This window comes from Silurus meridionalis, chromosome 9 (genome assembly GCF_014805685.1).
Source record: "Silurus meridionalis isolate SWU-2019-XX chromosome 9, ASM1480568v1, whole genome shotgun sequence".
In the NCBI taxonomy this organism is placed as follows: Eukaryota; Metazoa; Chordata; class Actinopteri; order Siluriformes; family Siluridae; genus Silurus; species Silurus meridionalis.
Window position 1 is genome coordinate 20854602 of NC_060892.1, and position 26516 is coordinate 20881117.

The following is a 26516-nucleotide window of genomic DNA, read 5'->3' on the forward strand; positions in this document are numbered from 1 at the left end:
AACACAGAAGGATACAGTGGGTATATATAATGTATACACTGTACACTTACACACACACACACACACACACACACACACACACACACACTAACGATTGCATCAGTCTTCTATATTAGCTGTACCACTAATAGTACCCTGGGTTGATGGAGGATATAAATAGAGCTGGTCTCTGACCTCACAGAGCTTCCATGAACAGAAAATATGAACTGGGCGACCGAAATATTGTAATTACAGAGCACACTCGCCTCACACCACTTTTCACCCGCCGTCACACACGAAGGCAAATAAACAGGAGTCAGATTCCCCCATTTTTCTGGAGTTAGAGCAAAAAAGAGGTAAGAGAGAGCATAAAGACAGATAGAAAACTGAGAGAAAATGAAGAAGAATTAAGTTATTCTCTCTCTCTCTCTCTCTCTCTCTCTCTCTCTCTCTCTCTCTCTCTCTCATTTGTCCTGCATGTTTTTCTTTCAGCATTTCTCTTTGTAGTATTTGTTTTCAAGGCTATGTTTTTGGATAATCTTACCACTTCTTTTCTCTTCACACTTTCTCTCCTGTGCTCTTTATTTATTTGCACTCAATCTGTCTCTTCTGCCCTTTTCTGTCTATGCTCTCTCTCTCTCTCTCTCTCTCTCTCTCTCTCTCTCTCTCTCTCACTCTCTCACTCTCTCTCGTTCCACATTTCTGTCTGCTCTTCTCTTATTTCACATCTTTCTTTGTTCTTTCATTCATGCTCTTTTGCTCTGCTTTTTCTCTCATTCTCTATTTCTATCTCTCTCTCTAACTCCCCCCTGTGACTCCACCCAGACGATTCTTCAGATTCTGCAGTCAGGATTTTCCTGTGCACATCCCACAGGAGGTGGAATAATAAGCGCAATAATAACAGTCAGTAATAACAGAGGGTGAACGGTGTTAATGTTCCTCCCGCTGGGGAGCATCTTCACTCTGAACAATGCGCACATCAGTAGGTCAGCTTTCCTGAGAGTTTCCCAGAACAGGAAATGATTAAATCCAGTCACATGTGTTTAAATGGGTCTATTACTGAAAATAATAATGATATATTGTAATAAATTGTTAGCAAGTTGTCTCAAAGCTGTGGTTTAGCAGATTACGTGTGGTGTATCTGTTTACAGGATGACTGATGGCTGACACCACAGACAAAGCACGTACACTTACACGCCGTATCGCTCCACGGAGCCACACAATCCATCACACAAAGAGAGCGCAGGCCCGGAGTGGCGCCATGGTCAGGAGGCTGCTCAGACCACGGAGAACGTCGGCACCGAATAACACAAGCAAAGTGTCGGAAAACCAGAGCAGAATGAGCCTACGGCCCAACATCATAAGCAGCAGTGTGTGCGGATCTGACAGCACAAGCCACACAACACACAACAAAAAACCCACATACTCTGAAGGCTGAGGCAAAGGAAGTCCACAATCAAACCAGGGTCTGCCAGAGCTCAAGTGCAGCCAGAAAACAGCACAATAAAAAAAACAACAACAAATGATCAGAGTCGAACACAGTTATTACAATCATTTCGGGTTAATAGCTCAATAATAACAATAATACATATAAAGTCATAAAGTCACAGAAATATGAGTATAATTAAATGTATAGTAAAAATATTTTATTATTGCGTTTCGATGATCCATTCATCGAAACGCAATAATAAAATATTTTTACGTATTTGGCAGTAGGCACGTATACGAGCGCCGGTTCGCTGGTCGAGAGGAGGGTGGAGCCAGACGAAACGAGCGGTAAGCCGCACATATGTAGCTGATTAGGCTAATCAGCGGTCTCTGTTTCAGAGTCCGGCGACGCAAAAATTAGGCTTTGCAACACCAAAAACAGAAAAAAAAGGTACAGCCTGCCAGGAAGAGGCGCACAGCCTCCCAAAATACCGTAAGGATATACGCTGCTACTTTTAAAAATGTTTTTCATTTTTCCATTTTTCGGAACACTATCGACAATGCAAGCACGTGTAATAGAGAAAAAAATAATGTCAAACCATTATAACTCTGGGACAACATATATATATATGAAATAAAATGGCATTTAATCTTTTACAATGTAGCTAAAATGAAGCACTAATGTTCATTCAGTCCAAATAACACACCAAAACATTCCACTCAAAAGTTAACATTTTTTAATACAGAATGAACAGTTAATACTAGAACAGTATACAATGATAAAGAAATGGAAAAGGTTGCAGCACTGTATTCTTCTATAAAACAGAAATAGATATTATTCCTATAGTCAAATAGTGAATCTACAGTCAAAACGTCTGTGGTTTAAATTGATGTGAACAGTCTTTGATGTGATTCGCTTGAATTGTCCTCCATGCCATGGTCAATGCCTGCATAATCCCTCTACACTGCAGGTGCTCTTTGTGCTTGTGAACACACACATACACACACACACACACACACACACACACCTGTGCTACCCATACAGCAGGGTTCCTCAAAGGAGAAAAGGTGGGAAATGAGGGAATGCTGGAATTAAAATGTAAACCAAATGACAAGAAATGACTTGTTTATAAGTGCGGTTACGGCTCTCACACATTTGCGCTCAGTCACCATGAAAGTTCAAATAACGACAAACTCCCTACACATTTTGAGGCTTTGAATAGCAATTTACAAATTAATGTTCTACACAAAGTTCAAGCTTACTTAACAGTGAAGAGTCACAATGAGAAATGTGAAAAAGATAATGATAACTGAACTACTTGAATAAAAAAATAAAAGAAGAGTTCATTGCCAGACACTTTTCTGAGGTAATTTTTCTCATCATGGGCCACACGATGAAAGGTTAAAGGTTTGTAACTAAAATTTAACAAAAGAAAACTGTCTAGATTATTGATAAAGTTACAGTAGCACTAAACATTATGGTTTAATTCAAACTATTTTAATTTATTTACTATCACTTCTTTCCTGCTGAAGAGATGGCATCAGGATTCACTATAGGAAGAAGGCAAGCTGATGGAAGCAGCTTAATCCTGTGGGCAATATTCTCCTGGGAAACATTGAGCAATCCTGGCATTCATGTGGATGTAACTTTGGGACGTATCACCATGGTTGCAGACCAAGTTACACTCCTTCATGGCACTCGGATTCCATAATGCCAGTGACCTCATTCAGTAGGATAGCACTCCCTGCCTTGGTGGAAAATTGTTAAGAAATTGCTTGTTGTCTTGGTCACCAAATTTTCATTTGTGGAATGTGCTGAACAAAAAGCTGATCAATCAGGGCATCACCTTACATTGTACCAGACTTAATGGCTCTGCTGTTAACATCTTGATTCCAGATACCACATACATGTCAGATAAATTCCTTTTAAATTCCCTTTAATTCCTAAATTACTGGCTATCAACAAGATGTTGATGGCCACTTGTATTATCATCACACCTTTAACCAAAACTCTCCTTTAAAAGTTTTAAGCTTGATCACCTAAGCTTATATTTGACTGAGAAACAGACACCAACATATTTGTCAAAGTCTAGGCCCCATCACATTAATGGTGATGGTTTAAATAGTACATTTCTTGCTGCTGAGTTCCAGTCAGTGTTGTCGCTTATGTTGCTTGACCTCAGTGCAGATTTTCATAATATAGATCATACATTTTACTGTTTATACAGACACTAGAAAGTTAAAACCACAGGCATTTTGTCTCTAGCATTGCTAAGTTAAGAAATGTAATGCTATTAAAGATGTAGAAAAACAAACTTGTGCTTTTATTACCTCAAGGTCTGTTTTAAAATAGGGTTGTCTACATCTTGCAGTACTGTAGGTGTTAAAAATAATTAGCAAGCTCCATAGCTGATGAAATATAGTGGCTGTCAAAAGTTTGGAAACGCCTAGAATTTGATCTTTTTTTCAGATACATGCATGATCCTTTTGTTTATAAGCAATAAACTTAGTAAAAGACAAAAATATATAATAATTAGAAAGTGAATGAGGGGAAGAAAGTTCTGTGGAAAGATAAGTCAAAATTTGACAATTTCAGCTCTAAGAGAAGATGTATAATGGAGAACATAAGAGAAGATATAACCAGACTGCATTAAACCTACAGCCAAAAATAGAGATTGAAGCTTAATGAATTGAGGTTGTTCTTGAGCAGAGAAGGTTGAAGACGTATTTCAGGGTGAAAGGAATACTGAACCAACATGGCAACCATTCCATAGTTTAATACCATGCAATTTCATCTGGACTTTGACTTATTAGAACCAACTTTTCCATACAACAAGACAATGACGTGAAGCATAAGTCCAAGCTCTGAAAGTATTAATTGGAAAGTTGACTGGAGTGTTATCTGTCATGGAATGGACGGCCCAGTCACCGCACCCAAAGCCTATTGAACTGCTCTGGGATGAACTGGAGCGCAAGGTCAAAAGAAATATTCAACTGGTGAAGGGCACCTTTGGTAAGTTTTACAAGAGTCATGGCACAATATATCAGCTTTATGTTTTAGAAAATAACTGCCCGGATGCCAAGAGCGTGCAAAGCTGCTTTTCACGCTAAGTTAAGATTTTTAAATGAAACTACAGTTTAACATTTGTACATGTATATATTTGTTTGGTCAAAGTAATTCATTATATTGTTAAATTAACTTGTTTGTTAAATATATACTAAAGGAACATGCAGGAATTTCTTTAATATGATAAAATAGTAGGTGTTTCCAAACTTAGAAACTTAGAAACTGCTGCTGTAGTCATAACCACTGTCCTGTACTCATCCCTGGACTCCCATAAGGTGCTCATCCACCCAAGGAACCTAAAGTGATTCTTTTTTATTATTTTAGGTAAGAATGTTAACAATGTGTCTACATGTTCTCTCAAAATGTTTTCAAGATAAAAAATTACGATGACATATTTATTATTTCATTTCAGGGGGGAAAAAAGTAAACGCTGAAGAAGAGTGAGCCCTGCTGTTTAGTAGCGGTACTGCTGAAGTAGCAACACTACCCACTGTTCCATGAAAATTAATCTAAATGAATGAGGCAAGCCATAAGAGATATTTCAGATGTTTTGTGACCAACCGTTTACATTTGGTGAAACCACCACTGGTAAAGCTGCTGCGCATAATTGTTTTGTTTTCCATAAAATGTCTCAGAGGAGCTCTGGGAATGTGTGTGCAGTTTGCCGCTACAGCCAAACCAAACCAGACTTACGGCTGAAACAAGAACGCTATGATCGCACACCACTCAAGAACCCTCGTTTTATTGTGTTGTTGTCTTAGATATAGTGTTTAGAGCCACATTCAGATTATAGCGGTGTGATTTAAGTGAACAATGGGAATTGAACATGTGGTCTAGAAGATTTTCATGCAGCTTTCTTTTTTACAGGGTGATGTCATATTTTTTTATTCTGAATAAAATAAAAATAATGACGCATGAACACAATGCTGTCTAGAGCCAGAGAGTTTCTAGGACTGTTCTTGACTGGTGGGACCATAGATTCCCAGCATGCATTGCTCCAAAACATGAACACCTCCAAGCAATAAAAATAAAATGCATCATCGTGTGCACTGCACACAGGCAGTAAACAACTCGTATCATAAAAAAAAAAAACTCCAACACAATGTGGTTTTATTGCTTCCTGCATTAACAACTATCCTAATTGATAGCTGTGTATAGGACAAAAATTATATTCTGTAAAACCTTGAGGCGTTTTTTTTTTTTTTTCAAACCATGCAAGAGTTGCTTTTACTTCTTTAAACTCCCATCCAAGACGAACATATATGAATCAGAAAGCAGCTTAAAGCCCCTGTGATGTTCCTCAGGCAAGATTTCATGTTTGATGTGTTTTCAAGCTGAAGAACATTCAGCAGGCTCATAAAATGCTTTTGGACAATACTACTGCCAGTGAGTCACGCCATCTGGAATTGTGTTTTAAACCTTTGCGTGGTATTCCACACCTAGGACATCATGATGCCTGTCACATGACATCCATTCATGTCTCTAGGTTCAAAATTTGTTAGGATGCCCTGAGGAATGTTTTCCACTACTTCTGTTTCTCACTGCACTTCAGGAACTGTAACAATGCATAAAGTAGCTGAAGAGCGAAAATGTATGATTGTCAGCCGAGATTCTCTCAACACATTTGCATTTATGGCATTTGGCAGATGTACATATATCGCATTTATATAACTAACCAGGGCCTTGCTTAAGGGCCCATCAGTGATTGTTTGGCAGTGATGAGATTTGAACTCACAACCTTTCAAGCTGAAGTCTTAACCCCTAAGCTACCACTTCCCATTCTTCTACACTTCAAAAATGGTTGCCTGATCTTTCATACTTCTCTTTTTTGTTTCCACTGTTCAAAGCTTGGACATTTTTTTTCCTGGAATCTGTCTCCCTTTAGATCCTTCTAGTGGTCATCTTTTAAGTTTTGATCTGAACATTTAATCCTCTTGTTTTGAGACAACAACAAAAAATCACATGTTTGCAAGACACACAGCGTATTAAAAGATTATCTCACTGCACATGTTTATCTAGGTGGATGATAATATTCTGAATGCTACAAATACGATTTACATTGAAGCTATTAGCCCTGTGCTCTCCTAAAGATGAGCAAAAAATAAACACACCTGCTCCATTTCAGTTCTGTCCCACAGCCAAATGTAGAGATGCGCCTTTGAAGTTGTCATCTTTTGTGCAACACAAACTCACCCTTTTTTCCCCCAGTGACGGCATGTTAGATGGCTGTTTTATGAGCCGATATAAATCCTTTATACTCATAAAGACGCTGCACTGTGATAGTGGCTTGGCATGAAGCCAAGACAGGAAAAGGCTTGGGGATTATTTTTTCCCAGAGCCTACAAAGACCTTTTGTTTGAGTTGTCAAGCAGGAATTTATGAACAAGCGAGAAGCGAGGATGAGACCAGAAGACACTGAAATATTTCAGATAATCATTTTTCATCACTTTTCATATCTTCTTTGAAAGCCAAAGAAACGCTTTAATAAATAGTTGGAGAAGTATTAGATGTGTGTCATATGCAAGACATCTTATCGCATGTGCTTCACACAATGTGACCAAAACTCCGCGCACCCCTGACGCTCACACCTGTATGTCTATCTTCTGAGAAATGTTCACACAAAGGGTGAAAAGCAGTGCTCGAGTTGAGGGGAGGGGGGGTCTGGGGGAATCCGGACCCCCATAAGGTATTAGGGACCCCCCATGACAAGTGAAAAATAGATTTAGAGGGGGTCCACAAGATTATTTTAGTAAAAAAAATATGAATTACACAACAACTGGGGACCCCCCATAAGACTTGATCACTGGTGAAAAGCACAGAATTGTATAGAATGTCTTTGTAGGCTTTAGTGTTTCAGTTTTCCTTCACTCAAACTGCATTGAGATTAACTCTGGAATTATCTGGAATTATCTGACTGACCTGCTTACAGGTGTGGAGAGTAGAGTAAACCAGAGCTCCTTTGTAATAAATTGTAGGATCTGGCCACTTTAACATGAAGAAATAATCCATAATTTATCAGAAGGCGTCATATTCACATAAAGGTTTTGTGGATCCCCCTGAAGGAGCTGGATGATGCTTCTGGAGAAGGAGATGCTCGGGTTACTAAACAGGATTAGTGTTTTTGCCGAGATAAAGATGAAAACGCAAATAAATCAGAGAAACATGTTTTAATTAAAAGTTTAAGATCTTACCTTCGCATACCTTCTTTCTACCAAGTAGTTAGAAAGCCTATATTTTCATTAATTACCTCATAAATGACCTTTATACCTTTCTAAGGCATTCAGAATGAGCTTTCATATTACCCAGACATGACTCGAAGTAATTAAAGCTGCATAATTGTGAACATATTCCGTGGCCTAATTAAAAGACTAATAATTCAGTCATTTGAATGGTTCATAATGGAGACACAATCGGAACCCAAAGCAGTAACCGGAGGAGCAGTCTGCTATTACAAACAGGCTCTCTGTTCCTCATAATGATGTGTTCGTGAAATGAAACAGATGTTATGGCTTTGAATTAAAACATTTTCTGCCCACATCCAGCAGGCTTGCATGAAGGAAGACAAACGATCATATGGCATTTGACTGGAACAGTGGAAAGCAAAGTTGCCTTGTTAAACATTTTAGCCCCCAAAAATGTATATGTACACAAAGCTTCCCTTATCTGTGCTGTTCAGCATCATGTAAGCCACAGACTAAATAATCAAACGCTCGCCTCAAACCGCTTTCTCCACTAATTCGGTGTGTCAAACAAACTTACTTGCGTAGATTTTGATACAGTATGCACAGTTCACTTTAAAAATGGAGCAGACTAAAAAGAGCTAGAGCTAAATACAGAATCAGTGATCATCTTAAAAAAAGGTTTTCTTCTTAGCACATCATTTGGAGACAAGCATCAGACTCAGGTCTGAAGTCAGGATCCACTGAAGATTTAGAAGATTCAAGAACACATTGATTTGTATTCACATATAAGGTTTGGTTACTTGTTAGCAGTGATGGGCCTTCAGATCCAGCGAGGCCTTTTCTGCTGGCCTAAACACTATGAAAATGTTAAGGAGATTCTGTCAAGTCTTTTTCATCCGTCCCATCAAAGAATTCTGACATGAGGCCTTCAGAATCAACAGTGTGGCCATGCAATAGTCAGAGCTTGCAAACCGCATCTGTAGCAAACTGCACAAGCTCAAATATATTCATGTGGATTTAATAGATGTTTTTTTCATTTCACAATAGCTGACAGAGGAGAAGAATTGATTTGGAGGCAGATATACTTACAAAGACATTGTCATGATGAAAGTTTTAAGGAAAACTGGACATCAGATGGATAATACATTGTTAAGAATCAGGAAATAAATAAAAACAGAAAAAATGTAAGTTATGTATTCTTTCTGTGTGGCCCCGTACCAATTGACCCATTGACCAGTGCCAGTCCATGGCCCGGGGGATTGGGGACCACTGCTATAGACTATCCACCATTTATACTTTTGTGTTTTCTTTTCTGTTTAATTTGCACAAAAACACACATTTTGCCTTACTTTAAATCCTCAGAAAAACCTTACGCACAGAAGAAATGCACAAAAATGCCCAGGGTCATTTTATGATGTTACTATTGATGCTTCTGCTAGAGATGATGTATGCAGGCAGTGCAGCTGTGGCTGCAGTGAGAGGAGACTTGTTGAATTGTGTTTGTTGGGTTTCTTGCCTTAGTAATGTCATTCATTCTCACTGTATGAAATACCTGTGTTTTTCCCGACTGTGGGAGGAATAAAGGTATATATTACCTGTCTGTAATGCATTGCTCTGTTTTACTGCATTTCTGTATAATATTGATGGTTTCTATAACCGTGGCATCATAATGAATGTATTTAGAGGTGGATTGATTCAGGTTTTTACACTACTGCAGGCCTTGGTGTGAAATGCACATCACCTCCACTGCCTGTTAGCTATTTTAGCCTTGTAGCATTAGCTTAGTTTGGTTCTCAGACAGCGCACACGTCCTGACTAATAGCACACAGTTGCAGTAATGAGAATTATGAATAGGGTTCATTTCTGGCTGAACAATTTATGTTCTTTCAGTTGCCTGGACAGGGTCATGGTGACTAGCATGGAAACAATGGGAATGAGGTGAGAAATCAGTAATGGATTTTATAAGCATGGATTCAGGTAGACTGAGAATAACATCGATTAGGCTGTAGTTAACACTACATATTTTACTATCTTCATATTTGTTACTGAAGGTACCAGCTTACATTCTATCATATAGAAAGGTTTCCTGTTTCACAGCAACATTCTTCATTGAATGATTGGTCTTATGCATTAATCTTTATGTATTATATTCAGGATCATGAGTAGGACTCCAATAGATTTTGCATGAATGCCACATTTCTTTGACAAATGCTTATTCGAACAATTTACAAATAAATCCATCTGATTCAGCTTCATAAACATAGTCCAGTGTTAAAATAGCATGTGTTGATGATAAACTTTATTGATTTAGTAATAAAATTCAATTTATTGAAGCCTTTAATAGGTATGCTACAAATAAATAATGCTTTACACATGCCACTGCGGATGAAAATCCTAAACCAATGAAGACTTGCTGTGGCAAACATGCCACTGAAACCAGTCTAGTTAAATAGTTGTTTGGACCAAATGGAAACAATAATAAAAAAAACACTATATCACTATATCTGAATGAATTGTACATGTCATTTCTATCATAACTCTTGTCTTTGTGCTGCTCTATCTGTCTAGCTCTTCTTTTTCTATTTGTAGATCTCTTCACTAGGTGTCACTTTACAGACTCCGAAGAGACACCACTGCCCTCTAGTGGACGAGTCGGGATTAACTTTTTCTTTAAAGAACTTTGGGTTGTAGCGACAACAGGAAAAAAAGAATTATTAAAATGATATAATTACAATTTTGCTGAAAAATAGTAGTTTGACATTTCAGTGATTTTTCTTAAAGCCCACATCCCCATTTCAGCCAAGGCTCACAAAGTTTCACGCAAAGGATTTACTCAGGCTGTAGACCCTAAACGTTTTCTTTTGAAGGGCCAAATATCAACCTTAATTGAGGGCCAAGAGCTGTAAGAAATTTTGAATGATACCATACTGTATGTTAAAATAAAATTCTAACAGCAAGTCTTCATTGGTTTAGGATTTTCATCCGCAGTGGCATGTGTAAAATTATTAATTATTTGAATTATTTTCTAGATTTGTATATATATATTTTTTTAATTTGTACAATTTGTACATTAATAAAAAATATATTCAGCTTTCTTGGAATTCAAGTGTGGTGAAGCAGTAATTATTTAATTATTCATTAATATTTTAAAAACAAAAACTTTCAGGATTTTTTATTTTTATGTATAACCACGTTTATATATATATATATATATATATATATATATATATATATATATATATATATATATATATATATATATATATATATATTCTTAGAAATGGGTTTAATCTTGAGCTCAGGTGACTGTGACTCAGTGATCCGGGATCAGTACAGTATGTGTGTATCTGTAGAGCTGTAGGTTTTTCAGCAGTAGACACTTTAAGATGTTCAGATGAATGTCCATACTTGAGAAAACTCTTGAGAAATCTGCAGCAGGGACACCGCAGTGATCTCCAGCACGTGATCAGTGTCACGAGCTGCTAATTAGAAGGACAGGCCCGTATCCATGGTTACCGCACGGCTTTCGAATGCTGGACATGGATGAAAATGTTCAGAAACGGAATATGACTGCTTTAAAATCGCCACGATACTGATAGAGTATGGAAGTGTATATATACAAACACAAACAACACCTCTTTTGTGGACTTCCGTAAATACGGTCTTGTTGCTATGGTAACAGCTCCTCCACAGGGACGTGCACTGCTGCAGCTCCATATAATCCGGACTGAAGCGCGTCATCGCCTCGAGGTTTTCAGTAAGGATTCGTTTATTCAATGTTTATACAAAGATTGTAGAGTTTTTTCTTTCTTTCTTTCTCTCTTTTACATTTTTACCCGGAAGTGAGTTTCTGCCCGCAAAGTGTATCTTCAGCATACAAATAAATTACTAATATACTTAAAGTTTTAATTTATTATAATTATTATAATTATTATAATTATTATTATTATTATTATTATTATTATTATTGTTGTTGTTGTTTTGTTACATACAACAGCAACATTATAATTACCATTGTTATTGCTGTTTCTAGTGGTGGTGTTTTTATTATTATTATTATTATAATATTGTCATTATTATTATATTGTCATAATGACAATATAATAATAATAATAGTTATTATTATTATTATTAATAATAATAATAATAATCAAGATATTATATTGTCATTATTATTATATTATTATTCCATTTGTAAGTGTTTTTTGTTTTGTTTGTTTGTTTTGTATGAATGCAAAAACACAGAAATCTGTTTCTGTATCAAATAACCAAATCCGTGGCATTTACACGCTATGGACACGTGATGTAATTGTTTAAAATCATATCTTTTTTTAGATTTCAAGCTCTTTTTCACGTGTCATTCGGAACATTATAATATTTTTTAAATATGATTCTGTATTAATAAATCTTTATTTTATAATCTAAAGCTTTATAAAATGTTCACAGTCCAATACTCACCTGTCACCCGCTGTCTCAGTGTCTCTCTGTACAACAATTGTTTCACTCACGGGCAACTATTATAAGTAACATGATCATGGACATGACATAACATGGATTTGAATCAAATGTAGCTTTTAACATTATAATGATTCAAATAAGGGCTTTATGTTACAAAATGTAAAGTATAAATATATTTACAGAATGTAGAACCCTGCACTTTTCTGGAACTCTGTGATGCTCTAAAGTTCTCTTTTACATCACAGACTGAAAACCACACAAACATCTTTATCAGACTGAAGCTCTTGCTCCATCATGCTGCTCGAAAGCGACAGGTTTACAAGGTTCTTTCTGATCTCGGTGCTGATCGGAGGAGCTTTGACTCTGCCCATTGTAGAAAGGTAGGAGTTTATAAGCATGAGGATTAATGGTGTAGATTATATGCTCATGGGTAAAGTGTGTGCTGTTCCTCTGTGTTGTAGAGAGAGGTTTCAGGAAGACACACCTCTAGACCTGCTGTTTGACCCAAAACCTGTTCAGGATCATTTCACTCCGGTGGATGGTGAGAACTTTGACTATTTAATCTATAATTATGTCTTAAATTGGTGTATTTAAAATAAACACAGTAAAAATAAAATATGCAGGTTTGTGTTAAATTCATATAATAAAAATATGTACATTCGCATTAATATCAACATGCTATCAAGGTATAAAGCTAGAGGAGGCCATAATCATTGTTGGGAGCACATTCTCCCTTTTTTTTTCAGTTGTATTTGTATTATTAAGAGGAAGAAGAGGGTTTGTGATAGTAGTAGTAATAGGAGGAAGAGTAGGAGGAAGATAAGGGTATGTACTGTAGTAGAAGTAGTAGTCAGGGATGGGCAGTATTTATGATACATGCAATTTAAATACGTATTTCAACTATAAAATAGGATTTTGACATTTGTATTTGACAGGGTTGATGAAAATGGCTTCATATTTTGTATCGAAATACTTAATATGTAGTTGTATTTTTGTAGTTTTAAAATACTGTAAAATACTTTGTAAGAAGTCTATATGATGACATCATAAAAATGCAGGCTCTGATTGGTGCTCAGTATTTTGCACAGACTTATTGAGATCAGAACAGAAAACTGATCCATATGGAAGAAAGTGGTGAAGGTAACATGCAGGTTGCCACCTTTCTTGGTGTCCAATGATCGATAAATAAATATTTGATCGCCGAAAATTGTACCCTAATTGAAGTAGCTTTTTGGTAGGATCATGATTTTGCATCCCACTGCATGAATATCTGCCTGACACATAACATATTAATTGTATTTTTTGATTAACAATCAAATGATTAATTAGTTAGAAAGTTGCTAATAATGAATACAGGTGTTATCAGTTGTTTTCATATGAATAACTTGTTTTGCATTGGGTCAGTGTTGCTGATGCAAAGTAGGTCCTTTTTAACAAACACTAAATTAGGATACAATTATAAGATTAATTATGTCAGATTTATTTCATGACTCATCCAGAGAAATGCTGCTGCTATCAAGCATTGTTTACTTAATCAACTGAGTCAGAGTAATGGAGAAGGAAAGGAGCAAATAGGCCAATTGATTGAAGGTTTGCGAAGAAATTTCCTGCTCCCTTTTAAAAGTATTTTTTTGCATTTTTAAAATACAAAAATACAGTAGCTTATTTTGATACAAAACACGTAAAATACGTGCTGTATTTTGTAGTTTATTTTGATACACTTAAGGCATTTGGTGTTTTATTTTAAAATACATTTTGATGTATCTTCGGCCAACCCTGGTAGTAGTAGAATATGTAGTAGTAGGAGGAGGAAAAAGATGCGGAGGGTTTGTAGTATTAGCAGGATATATAGTTGAAGGCAAGGAGGGAAGATAAATAGTGTATGTAGTAGTAGAAGGAGGAGGAGGAGGAGGAAGATGCAAAGGTTATGTAATAGTAGTTGGATATGTAGTAGAAGAAACAGGAGCAGGATGAGTGTATGCATTAGGATATGTAGCTAAAGGAGAAGGAGGAAGATGAGAAGAGAATGTAGTAGTAATAAGATATGTAGTTGGAAGGTTCCCTGGTGGTCTAGTGGTTAGGATGCGGCGCTCTCACCGCTGCGGCCCAGGTTCGATCCCTGGTCAGGGAACCAACCCCAGCCAGTAGGGTTCCACAAGCCTTATTGCTGGTCCCAAGCCCGGATAAATGGGGAGGGTTGCGTTAGGAAGGGCATCCAGCGTAAAAACATGTGCCAAATCAAAACACGCGGATGGACCCCTAATGGGAGAAGCCGAAAGAAAGTAAGATATGTAGTTGGAGGAGAAAGATGAGGAGAGTATTTAGTAGTAATAGGATATGTGGTTGGAGGAGGAGGAGCAAGATGAGGAGGGTATGTAGTATTTATAGATATATGGTAGAAGGAGGAGGAAGAAGATGAAAAAGGTATGCAGTAGTTGGATATGTAGTAGGAGAAGAAGGAGTTGAAGGAAGATGAGGAGAGTATGTCCTTTAGTAGTAAATAGGAGAATGATGATGAGAAGAAGTAGAAAGATGACATTCAGAGACAAAATGGATTAAATTCATTATTTTACAAAAAGATTTTTACAAACGAAACCCCATAATGACAACGTGAAACAAGTTTATTTGAAATCTTTGCAAATGTATTAATAATAAAAAACTAAAATAAAAAATCATACATAAGTATTTACAGCCTATGCCATGACACTCAAAACTGAGCTCAGGTGCATCCTGTTTTCACTGATCCTCCCTGAGATGTTTCTACAACTTGATTAGCTCCATTGTGGTAAACTCAGTTGATTGGACATGATTTGGAAATGCACACACCTGTTTATATTAGGTCCCACAGTTAACAGTGCATGTCAGAGCACAAATCAAGCCATGAAGTCCAAGGAATTGTCTGTAGACCTCCAAGACAGGATTGTATCAAGGCACAGATCTGGGGAAGGGTACAGAAAACCTTTTGCAGCATTGAGTGGTTCCAATGAGCACAATGGCCTCAATCATCCCGTAAATTGAAGAAGTTTGGAACCACCATCTAGGAATCTTACTAGAGCAAGCTGCTGGCCAAACTGAGCGATCAGGGTGAGAAGGCCGTTAGCCAGGGAGGAAACCGAGTACCCAATAGTCACTCTGAAAAAGCTCCAGCGTTTCTTTGTAGAGAGAGAGGAACCTTCTAGCATGCAAGCATGGTGGTGGCTGCATCATGCTGTGGGGATGGTTTTCAGTGGCAGGAACTGGGAGACTATTCAGGATTAAGGAAAAGATAAATGCAACAATGTACAGAGACATCCTTGATGAAAACCTGCTCCAAAGCACTTTGGACCTCAGACTGGGGAGAGGGTCCATCTTTCAACATGACAACAACCCTAAGCACACAGCCAAGATAACAAACGAGTGGCTACGGGATGACTCTGTGAATGTCCCAGCCAGAGCCCAGGCTTGAACCGATTGAGCATTTCTGTAGAGATCTGAAAATGTCTGTGAAGCAACGCTCCCTATCTAACCTGATAGAGGTTCTGTGCTTTTTTTTTTTGTTTGTTTGTTGTTTTTTTTTCCAAATTCCAAACACACTTCTTTCACATTGTGAATTTGTGGTATTTTTTGTAGAATTCTAAGGAAAATAATGAATTTAATCCATTTTTGGAATAAGGCTGTAACATAACAAAATATGAAAAAAAGTGATGTGAACACTTTCCAGAGGTACTCTAGCAGAAGAAGGAGAAGTAGGCCGAAAATTCTATACCATAGTAGTTGGATGTGTAGTAATAGCAGTAGTAGTTGTAGTAGGATATGTAGTAGGAAGGAGGAAGAAGATGAGGAGGATATGGAGTAGTAGGAGGAGGAATAAGTGGGGGATTTGGTGTATTAGAAGTATTTAAAGATGTATTTATGTGTTGCAGATTACGGAGTGAAACCAGTTCCACCTCATGTGCCGTCGTATCTCCTCAGGGCATGAGCTCTGACTAATACAGGCTAATGGAAGATTTATTCTAGTAACTCCAAACTCCACCAGTTTCTCAAAGATGAGCCCTGATCACAGTGCCACTGAGTTAAAGATTCATTCAGAACATGACATTAGACACAGCAGATAAATAACCAGTTTTCATTTTCATCACATTGATACTGTATACATTTGAAATAATACTAGTAATTACAGTTTTTTTCCATAGACCTTGATTCCCCTCTTTTATATAAACTTTCCAAGAAAGGGCACAATAATACATTTCCAATAAGAGGTGATTGGTTGGGTGGGAAAGTAAGGTCAGGGCTTGTTACTTTAGTGTTTGTACTTGTTTTTTGATTAATTTGTTAAAGAACTGCTAATGGTTTAAATGTTGCATTGCTGCCATGAAATATTTCTGGATAGAGAAAGAGAGAAGAGAAAGCTTTTAATTGTCATTGTTTAATTCCAGAATAAAATTTACATTTCAGAAAGTATATTCATATTTTACAAAATGGCTTATGACAATGAACTCAGGAGTTCATCCTGCTGGTTGTGGAGGAATTTCATGGAGCAAGGAATGAAAACACCAACAACAAAACACTCCCAAACACAGATCAAATTCTTTTCGGGAAAAAATTGCATAATAAAAGGTTTATAGAATGACACATTGTAATGGGTAAATCAAAATGACACTTCGCATCCGCATGTCAATCTGAAATATATATATTCTCTTAGCCCTTGTAAAATCAGTGACAGGACATACACCTGTCTCTAAACACTCCTTTCTTCTCTGACCCTGCATGCAAAAAACAACCGTTAAATTAAACACACATTCAAGGGCCAGAATTATGATTGGGAAACTCAATAATGAAAAAAGGCACTATAGGAAATAAAGTGAACTTACTGTATAGTGAAATGTGCTTCCCAAAAAATAACTTTAAACAGGAAGTATGTTCTGTTTAAATCTCAGCTCTGTATGCTCCTGTTCTGATTTAAACAAAAAGCAAAAAATAGCCATTAGTTTAGCTTTGTGGAATCTTCCTAGCTCGTCCATCCGTCTCTCATCTCCAACTTAATACACATTTATCTCCTTTAGCACCATTTTATCCATAGAAGTCAGTTTTTTTCGATATCGAAAGACAACGTGAAATTAAAACCACTTTGACCTTTAAAATCTTCTTAGATGATAAAGGATTGTGTGCTAATTAAAATAAAACAAATCTGTTCTCATTGTAAAAGCAATAATTCTTCTTTATCATCTTCTAATAAAATGATTTTTGACTACATCACGCATTTGTGTCATTTATCTCCGTCAGTAGCAGGACTTCCGCGAGGCGCAGGAGGAAGAGCCACAACTGACTGCACCTGTTGGGTACAAAATTTGTCCATAATTCTTATATTACGTTAGAATTTATATATTAAATAAGGAAAAGTATTAACCTCTGAATCCCTTCAAATGCGCAGTTCCACCTAAACAACCTGCCTGTTTTCATCTTCAGAATAACCCCTACTGCTGTTTCTCATTATTGACTCCTTATTCAATCCTTATTGACTCCTTATTAAAGACTCCTTATTCAATGTTAAGTAGTCTGAGGCTTGTGTGTGTGTGTGTGTGTGTGGTTGTGTGATGATTTAGAACTGCGGTTTTGATGCTGATGAACTGGGTGAATTAAGAGGCGATTTACTCAGCTAGCTCCAGTAGACTGACCACAATAGCAACTCTAAATATTAAAATGATATTAAATATTAAAATTAAATAAAAATAGGCAGCCTTACAATCCAGAAACCGGCTCTTCTGTGCCCCCTGACATAAAGTATTTGTCTCTAGAGTCACTGTAGCTCAGGGACATAGGGTTTTCCTGTCTAAGAAGTCTCTGCGCAACAAGGTTTAACGTCTGTATGTTTCTGATGGAATATTTCCATGTAATGTTAGCGCCAAACTACCCTTATTCAACTGATTTCTTTCGTCATCAAGAAGCTTACTCTAAGAGGATTTTTGACTTGAAATATTACAAATCAATGAGTAATCAAATGCTTTAAAACAAAACAGTACAAATCTGGTGACCATGTTCTGGAGGGCCACTATAACATTCCTGCAATTCCTGCAGAATATAAGACCTGCAATATTCTGAAGCTTGTGGCCAGAAATGTGCACAATAATGTACGAAGGGTTGCTTTCTTGTGTAATAATGATAAACTGTCTGATTCCCTGGAGATCATTTTTGTTTCAAATTTTGCTGTGGAGAAAAACCTCTGCTACAAGCTACTAATGTTTACATTTTGAAACTAATAATCTATTCTGAGTTTCTGTGGCGTCATTAATATCAGTGAAGTACAAAACAATGAGTTTTAGCCCCAGGCTTGCCTGGTGTGGTCATAGAGTCCTTCTAAACCTCAGAGGCAATGATTAAGGTTCAGTCTCATGTGAGTAAGTGATATGAAGTCCAAACCAAAATTCAACACTTCTTCTGGTCTCTTGCTATAAAATCCACAAAGCAGATAACTGCTCTCCACATGATCCTCCTGTGTTAGTGTTAGTTATGTTACTGCCTCATTTCCCTTCATGCAAAACAGTCCTTCTGTAAGTCTGTACGTGCATCTGTGTTTATTCCAGATAGATGTCTTCTGTAGGGCATGAAAACTCAACAAACTCTTTATAATACAGCTGGAATGCTTTTCTGTGAGAGAAGAAATATAAATCAGTGATATTTATTCTATAAAAGTATTATTGGAATTGATACTATGTCTACTGTACAATAAATCAGTGAGATCAGGAAGACATGCTCTTAAATACACACCCCACAGCCTCTGCAAGGGCCTTAGTGGCGTTTTCAGACACAAACACGTGGCAGGCGAATCTCTGATCTGCTGGGTGTTTTGTGATAAAGCCAAAGTACCTTTGTAGGGAAAAAAAAGGGAAAAGTATAATTATAATCACTTGCAAATTAAAACTGCATTTGGAAATGCACTTACTTATTGTTTTTTGGATGGTAGCCACAGAACGAGATGTTCTTCAGCTGGAAAAAGTGACTGCACTGACTATTCTGTGAAAACACATCCAGACACAACTCAATACATTTACAATAAAAATAAATAATTATAGTAATAATAATAAAAAAGTGCCCTTGACTATGCAATTTTAATTGCTTTAGAAGGCAAAGACAAATACAGTAATGAATTCTTCATTTCGAAGCATGTACATAGAATTTTATTTAAACAAGTTTAATTATAAAAACATACAAATAAAGGAATGTTATCATGATCATTTTGAGCTAGAAAATGGCATACATTGGAAAAACATCCAGATGTGCATTTGTTTGGATGTCACGCTGAACATTAAATCTCCATTTGCTGTTAAAATAAGCTCCACTTTTCTGGGAGGATGTTAAACTAGACTCTATAGACTGTGCTTGTTGAGATTCATTTAGCCACATGGGTTTTAGAACCAGCAGGGCCAACTCCACACTACACTGAGAGAACACTGACCGCTCCATGATGCTTTACTGATTCTACTGCCAGTAATCATCATGCAGTTCTGCTCCACTCTGTACCTTCTGTATGATCTCTGGATAATTACATTTGTATAAAACAGTGTATTCATTGGATATCCTTGATTATTTTCATAGTTATATAATAATCTGTATATCCTTTCTCTATGTTGCAATGCTCAAAATACACTTTGTATTACTCAAGACTGCACTATAATAACCGTTGCATATGTTGCACCAGTGTATATAATAGTCTTCTTTTTGGACTCTCCATCTCATCTTGCACAAGTATATAACCTTTGCATAAACGCTGTATACAATATCTCCTTCATTGTATATAATCACCTTTCCGTATACTGTTTTATATTCATATTGTTCTTTCATCTGTCGTTATTTATATTTATCATACATCATAGCCTTACCAACCAGTGCATATGTAAATATTTTACACTGCTACCAAGGCACTTCTGGTTAGATGCTTCTTGAATTGTACCGTAACTTGAGTAATAACAATAAAGTAGAATCTAATCTAATCTTATTTAATCTATATACACTGTTCTGTACAGTCCACATTCTATACACATATTGTGCCTAACATTCATACACACACTCTAATATAATTTCATATATATGGATATATATTCTTAGTGTACTTGCTCATCAACTTCTGCACATTTTTATTTTATGTTTTTTTATTGCACCTACCCAACAGCATCTGAGCATTTCTTACTGCCAGAGCCTTTATATTTATTTGCTGTACATATATTTACATATATACATTACATGCTGTAGATATAGTTACGTATTTATCTGCATAACTTATAACATATCTGCTTATAACTTTTATATATTATTTATTTATGATAATTATTTATATATACAGTGAGGAAAATAAGTATTTGAACACCCTGCTATTTTGCAAGTTCTCCCACTTAGAAATCATGGAGGGGTCTGAAATTGTCATCGTAGGTGCATGTCCACTGTGAGAGACATAATCTAAAAAAAAAATCCAGAAATCACAATATATGATTTTTTAACTATTTATTTGTATGATACAGCTGCAAATAAGTATTTGAACACCTGAGAAAGTCAATGTTAATATTTGGTACAGTAGCCTTTGTTTGCAATTACAGAGGTCAAACGTTTCCTGTAGTTTTTCACCAGGTTTGCACACACTGCAGGAGGGATTTTGGCCGACTCCTCCACACAGATCTTCTTTAGATCTGGCCTGTCGCTGAGAAACACAGAGTTTGAGCTCCCTCCAAAGATTCTCTATTGGGTTTAGGTCTGGAGAATGGCTAGGCCATGCCAGAACCTTGATATGCTTCTTACAGAGCCACTCCTTGGTTATCCTGGCTGTGTGCTTCGGGTCATTGTCATGTTGGAAGACCCAGCCTCGACCCATCTTCAATGCTCTAACTGAGGGAAGGAGGTCCCCAAAATCTCGCAATACATGGCCCCGGTCATCCTCTCCTTAATACAGTGCAGTCGCCCTGTCCCATGTGCAGAAAAACACCCCCAAAGCATGATGCTACCACCCCCATGCTTCACAGTAGGGATGGTGTTCTTGGGATGGTACTCATCATTCTTCTTCCTCCAAACACATTGAGTGGAATTATGACCCAAAAGTTCTATTTTGGTCTCATCTGACCACATGACTTTCTCCTATGACTCCTCTGGATCCTCCAAATGGTCACTGGCAAACTTAAAACGTGCCTGGACATGTGCTGGTTTAAGCAGGGGAACCTTCCGTGCCATGCATGATTTCAAACCATGACTTCTTAGTGTATTACCAACAGTAACCTTGGAAACGGTGGTCCCAGCTCTTTTGAGGTCATTGACCAGCTCCTCCCGTGTAGTTCTGGGCTGATTTCTCACCTTCCTTAGGATCATTGAGACCCCACGAGGTGAGATCTTGCATGGAGCCCCAGTCCGAGGGAGATTGACAGTTTAGCTTCTTCCATTTTCTAATGATTGCTCCAACAGTGGACCTTTTTTCACCAAGCTGCTTGGCAATTTCCCCGTAGCCCTTTCCAGCCTTGTGGAGGTGTACAATTTTGTCTCTAGTGTCTTTGGACAGCTCTTTGGTCTTGGCCATGTTAGTAGTTGGATTCTTACTGATTGTATGGGGTGGACAGGTGTCTTTATGCAGCTAACGACCTCAAACAGGTGCATCTAATTTAGGATAATAAATGTAGTGGAGGTGGACATTTTAAAGGCAGACTAACAGGTCTTTGAGGGTCAGAATTCTAGCTGATAGACAGGTGTTCAAATACTTATTTGCAGCTGTATCATACAAATAAATAGTTTAAAAATCACATATTGGGATTTCTGGATTTTTTATTTAGATTATGTCCTCACAGTGGACATGCACCTACGATGACAATTTCAGACCCCTCCATGATTGCTAAGTGGGAGAACTTGCAAAATAGCAGGGTGTTCAAATACTTATTTTCCTCACTATATATATATATATATATATATATATATATATATATATATATATATATATATATATATATATAATCCTTCTTTGGATTTTTGGACAAAATGGCTGACTGCTAACCTGTTGACCTGATTTTAGGTGTGTGTGTGTGTGTGTGTGTGTGTGCATGCGTTTACTCTGTCATATACTCCGTAGTCATCCTGCACTAAGAGTTTTACTCCTTTCATGTTGATTTCCAATATGCAGGATGAAGGAGGGTTATCATGCAGAGTCATTCTCCTGTTGTTGGCGACCTGGAAACAAGCAAACGCACACGAACGGACACACACACACACACACACACACACACACACACACACAGTTATAAAATGAATAAAACTAAACTCTAATTATGTAATGTGGAAGAATTCTACATAAGCCCATTTTCTCCTTGCTGACATTTGTGATCCAATTTCCTTTCCTTTACTGTTTTAAAAAGTCATGTGGAGAAGCATGACAATAATTAATAATGAACATAAAGCACATCATAGTTTATAGCAATGATCGAACCAAAGACTTTTGTCATCCAAAGTGCTCACATCCTAACGTGGACGTGTTGGCAACAACGTGAAAAAGAAGCTTAATTCCGACTCTGGTACAAACCTTCTGCATAGCTGCACAGAGCACCTCATTGCCTTTGTGGTAGGGCACTTGGACCGAGCCGAGGAATTTCAGGCTGTACCTCTCCAGCCAGTCTGCACTTCTCACTAATTACAGAGAAAAGAGATTACAAGAGCCAGTGCAATTCCAAAACAAAGTTTCATTTTAACATATCGGCTGAGCACATAAATAAAACTCTCTTCATGTACATCCAATTTCTACTATAATCGTTCGAACACACATACTCTCAAAAACGAAACACAAGCGTAAAAGTTTGTCTATGCTAATGAAATAATATCATAATGAATATCATTTAAACTATGCATCATCATCATTAAGCCACTGAAACCACTAACATGAACCAATAAAGTGGATTTACTGCAGAAATCTAGTAGATTGTTTGCGTTATGTTAAAAAGTATGATTCTTTTTAGTCAATTGAAAAATACCTACAAATTTTATTTATTTCATTTCATTTTTGTTGTGTTCATGTTTTGTGGATTACTATTATTTTTAGACTCTCGTTACACTTTTATTTAAATACATTTAGCAATTAAATACATTATGATCATTATTTTTGTTCCTTTTTTACACAATCATAGCAACCATTTGAACATTTTATTTTTTTTTTTTATGTCTAATGTTTTTTTCCCACCTTTTTTAATCTTCTCGGGCTCCTTGGTCACTTCCATGGCGTAGTATGCAGGAAATATCCCTCGGGCTCCGGTGCGCATGTTGTAGCCTTCGTACCAGAAATCCTCTGCCTGAACCTCCACTAGTAAAGGATCATCCACTTCTATCTCCAGCTCATCCTCATGCCGAGGGATAAACCTATCATCGGGACACAAAAGTCTGATTAAGAAGACATTAATGGCCTTGATAGCATGGGAATGGAATAATTCGATTAATCATAAGGTGACTAAAATAAGTGGCACGCTATTAATAATCATTTATTAATCACACCAAAAATGGAATATTATTAAATAATTGGATAATAATAGCAACAAAATAAGCATCATAAAAGAATTAGGATTGTGATAAGAAGTGAATCTACAGAACGAACAATACTATTACTACAGCTACTAACCATCAGTAATTAATTGGAGTCTGGAGCTGATATTTACACTTCTATAATTAATAATGTGTCAATCTTTCTACCACATTAACTGCCTTCAGCCACAGTCACCCTCCTCTTCCTCTGAATGTGTTGCATGACTCTTACCTGTACACTGCCCGATGACTCTGATCTCTCTCTTCTCCATTTACAATGCAGGAAAACAAACCAAATGACTCTGAACCTGGAGAAATGGATATAGATTTACTGTTGATTCAAATTTTTTAATAATTTAACTGCTATTTTAACAAAAATTCTCGAGTTCACACCCAACCATAAGACACCACATGACCACAATCATCATTACTCAATAGGATCATAGTCGTAGCCTTACCCTGCATGTTGCATATAATCATGTTCCAATCACTATACACCAACCATAATCACCTAATACAGTGTAAATAACTTCCATATGCAATGGTCTGTCTGGATATTTGATTCTGATTGGCTGGAAGGTGTGCATTTAAACTGTTGAACACACCGGTGGCTAAAATAAGTTTAATCAGCGTTCAACACTAATGTGCTGCCTTATGAATGACTGTAATCATAGTAGCCTCTGGTTACAGTGAAATACAGAGTGAGATGGCTATTGTAAATATTTCCTAATTATCTTACTGAGCTAAATAGTTAATATTTTGATAAATAATTCATGGTAAAATATGAAATAACCATAATAATAAACAAAAAAAGCCACTAGGAGTTTTGTGACATTGGCGATTACATGGTTAAGACATTGGGCTTATGGTTCGGTCATGAGTTCAAATCACAGCACCAACAACTGCCACTGCTGGGCAATTGAGCAAGGTCTTTAACCTACAACGGCTCAGGTGTATAAGTGAGGTAATTGTAGGTTGCTCTGTATATGGGTGTTAAATTACAGAAATGTAAAAGTAGATTCAGTCAGATTTACACTGCAAAATCAGATTCAAATAATGGCAAATGACCATGGAATAAGCTGGATAATTTATGGCTAGTCCATTTAACATCAACAAATTGATGATATATATATATATATTAATGTGTGTGCATCAGCATAACATTATTATAACGCTGAGCTTGTACATGATGTCCAATATGTAATATTTTATAGTGGTATTGGAGCATTTTTATAAGTAAGTGCGAACAATATTCGATTGTTATCCCAGCATATGTATATGCTATACCAGCATCACCACACAACAAAAGCTACTTACTGGAAGAGCGGGATCGCCCATTCATAAAAACATTAAGGAACTTTTTGGAAAATGGAACATCTGCATCGGGTGTGGATTCTTCTGATAAGCAAGCAGTGGCTTCCCGCCTGGCCCCGCCCCTTCTTGCCCCTCTGGCAGTGTGTACTTCATTTACATCCACTTCCTCTTCCTCAAATTCCTCACCGTATGGTGATGAGACGCAGTTATCGTAGACCGTGGCTGAGTCGCTGTCATCACTGTAGCTGTGAAAGCACTCTTTCAGGCTCACGAGCTCTAGCTGTGCATCTTCGTCAACCACAAGAGTGTATTTAACTGAATCGTACGACAGTCCGTTTGAAGAAATCCTCGTATCCTCTTCGTCTTCATCCTCCACTTCTTCTAACTTCCTTCCTCTCCTCCTGAGCTCTGCACTTCCTCTGCTGTTTCTAGTTCTCCTGCTCCTGAGACCAAGTGATGCAGAAGCTGCCACACAGGAGGCGTATGATGGCGGAGGCTCCTCCTCTTCCTCATCCATGATGGCTGATTTCGCCTTTTCATACAGCGGAGGATGATATGGAGGAGGAGCCTCACCGTCAGCGATGACCGACATGCGGGCTGATCTATCAGGAGTCAGGTAAATCTCCTCAGTAGCTTCTACGCACACATCCGTGTGATATCGAATGCGGTCACGATGCCCTGACTGCTCACACGCTTTGGTAGGTGGGGCAACACATGTAGTAGCCTGTCTGGGAGGGGCTGGATGTTTTGTGGGTATGTCTGTAGACGTGCCGCAGTCTTTGGTTTCAGTTTTTATTTTATCCTCATCGCTCAGACAGATGTGCTCACGGGATGCCAGATCGCCTAAAAATACACACCAACAATTTGTTTAGCAATTCAATCAACAATTTAGCAATTGACATAGTCTCAAAGCAGTTTAACAGAGGTAAAGTGGTTTTAAAATTGTATAAAAGAATGTATAACTCTAGAGCAAGTAAGTTTGTTAATATTAGGTTTATCGATAATGAGTGGAGACCATGGCAAAGAAAAACTCCCAGAGATAGCATGAGGAAAAAACCTTAAGAGGAACCAGACCTTTAACCTTTTCATTATTGTGTTTTGTCATGTATGATATCATGATATATTTTTTCTTTGGTACACGGCCAAGTTGGTATATACTGTACATAGCAGCAATTAATGGGTGATTAGAATCATCATACTTGAGCACATTTCCTTCTTAAAGGGGTGGTTTGTCAAGAGTAATAAATGTGGGTATATCAAGACTGTGTGTGGACTATATATTTTGGTACTTCCAGGGAACTGCCTGACATTATTTCTGCTGAATAAATTCTTCTTCTTTGACACCTTGGATCCTGGACTAAGTTTCTTTCTTTACTTGGTATTTTATCCTCGTTATTGGATTTGTTGCTATTGTTAGTAATTGGCCACGACATCCCCAGTGGACAAATGCTGGCATGAGTCTGTACGTCGATATTTGCTGAACTTCCTCTCCTGTCCCTTTTGTCTAGTGGACAATAAAGGCCAACAAAAGATGAGCTGCTAAATTCAGGGTGATGAATCAGCATTGTTCCGCTTATTTA

General features: G+C 37.3%; 1 protein-coding gene and 1 long non-coding RNA gene across 4 annotated transcripts in view; one reads left to right on the forward strand and one right to left on the reverse strand.

Annotated features, from left to right (window-relative positions):
- Positions 1 to 11182: 11182 nt before the first annotated feature.
- Positions 11183 to 16174, forward strand: LOC124391402. The gene is made up of 4 exons (XR_006926968.1): positions 11183 to 11413; positions 12360 to 12494; positions 12576 to 12655; positions 16017 to 16174. It is a non-coding gene; the product is annotated as an uncharacterized LOC124391402 (long non-coding RNA).
- A 314-nt stretch (positions 16175 to 16488) lies between these two features.
- mapk8ip1b (mitogen-activated protein kinase 8 interacting protein 1b) overlaps positions 16489 to 26516 on the reverse strand; it is a 33190-nt gene continuing 23162 nt past the window's right edge. For 2 of the 3 annotated variants that reach the window (XM_046857953.1, XM_046857954.1), the window contains exons 5-12: positions 24940 to 25779; positions 23855 to 23930; positions 23288 to 23463; positions 22637 to 22740; positions 22171 to 22287; positions 19034 to 19104; positions 18859 to 18957; positions 16489 to 18738 (exon numbers count right to left, since the gene is read on the reverse strand). In XM_046857953.1, the coding sequence (XP_046713909.1) occupies positions 18666 to 18738; positions 18859 to 18957; positions 19034 to 19104; positions 22171 to 22287; positions 22637 to 22740; positions 23288 to 23463; positions 23855 to 23930; positions 24940 to 25779 (1556 nt within the window). In that variant the 3' untranslated portion in view covers positions 16489 to 18665. Of the gene's footprint in view, positions 18739 to 18858; positions 18958 to 19033; positions 19105 to 22170; positions 22288 to 22636; positions 22743 to 23287; positions 23464 to 23854; positions 23931 to 24939; positions 25780 to 26516 lie in introns of those variants that run through there. The other variant, XM_046857955.1, reaches the window with a different exon arrangement.